Below are 6,000 nucleotides of genomic sequence, written 5' to 3' on the forward strand. Positions count from 1 at the left end.
AGATATTTCAGAATTTGGGGAGGCGGAGTTCAAAACCAAACAATTTGGCGAATTTGACATGAATTCGCACAGTATTTCAGTGTCACTGATTCTGCCTTTTGTGCCGAATGAATTGTGGTTGAAAAATTTCACCCCGGTCTACTTGAATGTCTTCCCTGGTGACTCCCTTCTTTCTCCTCCCCCCAGAAAACTGCTTCCTGCAGCACAAGATGAGGGGTCCCATCACCCTGAACAAACGAATTGAGATGTCATGTGAATCTGGAGTCGATTATGGTAAAACTGCTCTTTGGATCTGCAGAGTCTTACATATGAGAGTAGAGACACGGTCCAGACTTACAGCTGGATCTGAGGTTGAAATAAGGGTAGGTTTTGGATTTACCTGTACAAGAGACTCGTGAGATTTTGGGTCCCCAAAATGACAGAAATCTCACAAAATCAGCTGTTTTCATGAGAACTCACCTGCTTTACCAACAAGATCTGGAAAATGGACCTCTTCTGATTTGGAACCCAACCCAGAGCCAAAACCAGAGGGTCTAAGAATTCAAATCCAACCTCTTACTCAGAAATATTCAGATTGAGATCTGATGCTCTTGCTTTGTCCCAGGGCCTGCAGTTCTCCATTTTGACCCAAATAGAAGGTTTACAGTATCAATCTGGAGTCTCCATTGGCCTCTCTGGCCACTCACTCTGTGAACCCCAGTTTAGGTGCAGATCTTGAAGTTATAAATGCAAAGTAATGCACATTGGAAAACATATCCCAACTATACATATAAAATGATGGGGTCTAATTTAGCTGTTCCCACTCAAGAAAGGGATCTTGGAGTCACTGTGGAGAGTTCTCTGAAAACATCCACTCAATGTGCCGTGGCGGTCAAAGAAGCTAACAGAATGTTGGGAATCATTAAGAAAGGGATAGATAATAAGACAGAAAATATCATGTTGCCATATCACGATTACAGATATTTAACTGTATAAATCCATGATATGCCCACGTCTTGAATACTGCGTGCAGATGTGGTCGCCCCATATCAAAAAAGATGTATTGGAATTGGAAAAAGGTCAGAAAAGGGCAACACAAACTATTAGGCCTCTGGAACGGCTTCCATATGAGGAGAGATTAATAAGGCTGGGACTTTTCAGCTTGGAAAAGAGATGACTAAGAGGGGATATGACAGAGGTCTATAAAATCATGACTGGCATGGAGAATAAATAAGGAAATGTTATATACTCCTTCTCATAACACAAGAACTAGGGGTCACCAAAAGAAATTAATAGGTAGCAGGTTTAAAACAAACAAAAGGAAGTATTTTTTCACACAACGCACAGTCAACCTGTAGAACTCCTTGCCAGAGGATGTTGTGAAGGCCAAGATTATAAAAGGGTTCAAAAAAGAACTAGATAAGTTCATGGAAGATAGATCTATCAATGGCTATTAGGCAGGATGGGCAGGAATGGTGTCCCTAACCTCTGTTTGCCAGAAGCTGGGAATGGGCAACATGACATGGATCACTTGATGATTACCTGTTCTGTTCTTTCCCTCTGGGGCACCTGGCATTGGCCACTGTCAGAAGACAGGATATTGGGCTAGATGGACCTTAGGGCTGATCCGGTATGGACGTTCTTATGACAAGCTGTCAAATTGTCCCTTGACTAAACTGTCTGGCTACCACTTATGTCACTATTATCAGCACCAGATTAAAAGAATGATGTGAAACTCCTAAGCCAAGCCCTGGGGAAATCTTAGAACAAATGGAATGGATCAAGGTCTTCTACCCTGTTTAATTAATTCTCTCTGCCTCTCCGTGGGTTGATCACACACCAGTTTCCCTACAGAAAACTGCTACAGTCTTTAACCAGTGTCACTTTCTTCCCCCTCAGTGTATAAAACCAGGCTTGTTGGAACTGAAGAATCAAACAGTTATGACACCTACATGATGAACATTTTGCGAGTCATTAAAACAGGTAAGAGCTCCTCCTTCTGGACACTGATAAACAGGCTCCACTGGCTCCCCCACCAGGAACATCTGACTGACCGTCTTTCTTCTCTTCCTCAGGGACTGATGAAAATCCGCTCGGAGAAACCCGCCCGTTTGTCAGCCACGTGAAGTGCAGGGAGTCTCTGAGGCTGGAGCCTAACAAGGACTACTTGATCTGGGGACTCAGCAGTGACTTGTGGGACTTGAAAACGAAGTAAGCAGCCTACCCTCCGAGCTTCTTCGGGTCTGCGCTGTAGGGCTGGAGATTGCAGATGCAGTTTCGCCTTAGCTAGTGCTAGCGGCCACCCCTGTGTTTCTCTAGCACTAAGCCCAGCTGTAGTGTGGTCAGTGTGTCCAAGTAGTTGTGGGGTTTATCCATCCATAGTCCTTCGGGGCTGAATTGGGGTGAATTACCTGCTAGAAAGGGTGGGAAAATAGTAATTTACTGTGCAATTATCATCTCTGTGCCATGATAGAAAATTAATATTTAAGTGTTTCTACATTGCAAAATATGTATTGTTGATAAAAACATGTCAAAGAGACTTAGACTGGTGCATGGCCTGTGTTTTTGGTCCGAGTTTTTACGGCTTCTAGCACACGGGGGCTCTGATACGTGACTCGGGCTCCTAGTTGCGCCCATGAGACAAAGTATTGTTGTTGTTCAGATTTCCGTAGCTATAAAGAGACCCAAACAAACCCCAAGGCAGAAAAACTTTTTCACTAAGAGGGTGGTGAAACACTGGAATGCGTTACCTAGGGAGGTGGTAGAATCTCCTTCCTTAGAGGTTTTTAAGGTCAGGCTTGACAAAGCCCTGGCTGGGATGATTTAACTGGGAATTGGTCCTGCTTTGAGCAGGGGGTTGGACTAGATGACCTTCTGGGGTCCCTTCCAACCCTGATATTCTATGATTCTATGATTCTCAAGAGGCTTCTTTATGATCTATGACTAAGACCCTGATTATGTCACGGAGGTCAGGGAATCTGTGACTTCCAGAGACCTCCGTGACGTTTTCTGGCCCAGGGCTGGAGCTGTCAGCTGGTAGCCCCGCAGCTCTCAGCCACTGCTGGAGGTGGGTCCCCAGCAGCTCCTAGCCACCGGGCAACAGGGGAACCCCGAGCTCCCAGCCGCTGAGAGCGTGGATGGTGGGGTCCCCGAAGTTGCCCAGCTGTAGCAGGTGGCGACAGGATCCCAGCATCCCTAGCAGCTGTGGGTGCTGGATTTTCCTTCCTCCCCATTTTGTCAGGGATATTTTTAGTAAAACTCAGACAGGTCATGGGCTTCCATGAATTTTTGTTTTCTACCCATGACCTGTCTGTGAGTTTTACTAAAAATATCCCTGACAAAATCTGAGCCTTACAATTAGAGCTGGCTGGAAAATAGGCTTTTTTCCATGGAAAATTTCTACTTTTTGGTGAAAAACCAAAATATTTTGGTTTGGAAATGCCGCCGTGGTGCCTCGTGGAATTTGTAGTTTGGATGCCTCATGCTCTAAAGACTGGGCTCCTTGGTCAGACTAAATATCCCATGATGCAATACTTTCTTACCTCTTGGTGAGGGGAGGACATTCCATCATAGGAGTCTCCCGGTGCAATGCACCATGAGATATGTAGTCTGGTTGGGGATTTTGGCCCATAGAGAAGAATGAAACATGAGTAAACCCAACTACATCTCCCATGAGGCACCATGGCAGGACTGCTGAATTGAAATATTTCAGTTTTCAAGCATTTGTTTTTTGAATGGAAAATGTATATTTTCTCCTGAAAGCTGACACTTCACAAAATATTGCATTTAGTCAAATCCCCACTTTTCCACTGATAAAATTGTTTCCATGGAAAATTTTCTACCAGCCCTATTAATAGGGCCCTACCAAATTCACGGTCCATTTTGGTCAATTTCACAGTCATAGCATTTTAGACATTTTTGAATTTCACAATTACAGATATTTAAATCTTAAATTTCACAGTGTTGTCACAAATCATGAATATGTATTTAAAAATATCAACATGTAAAGCCCTTAAGTCAGCATTTCTCAAACTGGGGATCCCGACCCAAAAGGGGGTTGCAAGACTATTGTGGGGGAGGGGGTCACTGTATTGCTACCCTTACTTCTGCCATGCCTTCAGAGCTGGGTGGCCGGAGAGCGACAGCTGCTGGCCGAGACCCCAGCTCTGAAGGCGGTGCAGAACTACGGGTGGCAATACTGCGACCCGCCCCACACACACACACGAGCCAGATTTCATGATGAAGACCAGATTTCACGGACTGTGACTCATTTTTCATGGCTGTGAACTTGGTAGGGTCCTGCCTATTAGCAATGTTGGGTCAGATTTTTGGGGGGACTTGTTAGGATCTGACGTGATGGGATTATAGCCAGGGACACCCCCTGATGATAGAAAGTGACCAGAGGAGAGGGCCTTTTTAGTATGTGTGACCTGAAACAGTTGCCCTTTGTCTAGTTTATCCAATATCTTCAACTGAGCTTCCTTACTGAGTTGTTACCCCATGGTAGCCCAGGGTCCTCCAAGCCCATAACCAGGGAGTTCCAAAATGGCACCTTCCTCTTTAACAAGGAGGGTGCTGCCTCTTCAGAGACTTCCATCCTAATATATGTGTGGCTGAATGCAGAGCTTTGCATGCATGTAGTCTCTGGCTAGACTCCACCTCCATATTAAAGATAAATGTGGATGCAGTCAGCTCAATTCTTACGCAAGTCAGATGTGGTCCTCAGACTCCAGCCAATGCTGCATCAGGATCCTGGATGAGCTGACGATGGCATGGGTTGAATCTGGGACCTCTGGAACTTAAAGCAGGAGCCTCTACTGCCTGAGCTAAAAGACCCATCTCCGTCAGCCAAGGCTGTAACAGACTCATCAACCTCTGGATGTGGCCCAGCCTGCTCCAGCGTGGGTGTGAGCTACGCCAACAGGGCAAAGCCTGGCCAGCCTTGAGGAGCCACGCAGGTAGATTACTCAGTAAATCCCGAGATCAAAGGTACAAACCTTCTTCTCCATTCCAGCATCACCTATATCATTAACAAGGACACCTGGATCGAGAAGTGGCCAAAAGAGGAAGACTGCCAGGAGGAGGATTTCCAGATCCTGTGCCAGGAATTCGACGAGTTCTCCCAAGCCATGACCATGGCCGGCTGCCCGACTTAAACGCGGCACCAGCACTCGCGGCGAGAGTCCAGATGGGAGGGTTTGAGCTCAGCTACAGCGTCACACAAGGCTGACACATCTTCATTCTGACATTCCTATGCTGTAATATCCCCTACCCTGCTTGCGCTTCCTCTCCTGCCCCCTTACCAATTATTCTATAGATATAAAATGCCTGACTTCTTACAGCGATCTTGTGTGGATTTTTACAAATATCACATAATCTAATGCTACAATACAGCTCATGTGGCTAATTATGAGGGCCATGGGTGCATTAGATTAAGTTAATGTATAAATACCTAAATACCTTCATGGGGAGGAAATGCCAAGTACTAAAAGGCTCGTTAATCTTCTTATATTATTATTTATTTTATTTTATTTGTATTACCATAGCTTGGCTCTACCCAACCTTGGGGTTGGGAAAAGAAGCTGGTGATGATTACTGTATTGCCCAGGGGGCCTCATCAGAGACCAGGACCCCATTTTGCCAGCTGCTGTAATTTAACAGAGCAAAACCACTGTCCCCGCCCCCCGAGGGCCTTACACTCAAAGCATAAGACAAGAGAGAACAGACAGATATTGACAGATGGGGGAGTGCAAGGAAACAAGTATTGCTCAGCCTTGTGGGTGGTGGTCTCTGCACACTAGCAGCCTAACGGTTGTCGATTTTTTTTTGAGGAGGGATTTGAAGGGGGTGAATGAGGCAGCTTTGCAGATATTTGGCGGGGACGCTGGCACCATGGGCTGATCGGAGGCGAACAGTGACCGCTCTCTAATGAATGAGAGGGGTTAGGTTGGGTGGAAAAACGTAGCAGCAAAAGGTATAACAAGAACCAAAGGCTGGAAGTTAAAGCCAGATAAATTCAAA

General features: G+C 45.6%; 1 protein-coding gene across 1 annotated transcript in view; it reads left to right on the forward strand.

Moving 5' to 3' along the window:
- The window catches only part of LOC311510463 (venom factor-like), a gene marked incomplete at its 5' end in the record, with an annotated part of 52,356 nt that extends 47,086 nt beyond the window's left edge, over positions 1 to 5,270 (forward strand). Inside the window, 4 exons of the mRNA XM_084610125.1 lie at positions 187 to 273; positions 1,879 to 1,962; positions 2,055 to 2,190; positions 4,994 to 5,270. Coding sequence (XP_084466251.1) covers positions 187 to 273; positions 1,879 to 1,962; positions 2,055 to 2,190; positions 4,994 to 5,135 — 449 coding nt within the window. The 3' untranslated portion in view covers positions 5,136 to 5,270. The remainder of the gene's footprint in view (positions 1 to 186; positions 274 to 1,878; positions 1,963 to 2,054; positions 2,191 to 4,993) is intronic.
- Positions 5,271 to 6,000: the final 730 nt, after the last annotated feature.

Source organism: Lepidochelys olivacea (assembly GCF_965140295.1).
Source record: "Lepidochelys olivacea isolate rLepOli2 genome assembly, chromosome: 20".
In the NCBI taxonomy this organism is placed as follows: domain Eukaryota; kingdom Metazoa; phylum Chordata; order Testudines; family Cheloniidae; genus Lepidochelys; species Lepidochelys olivacea.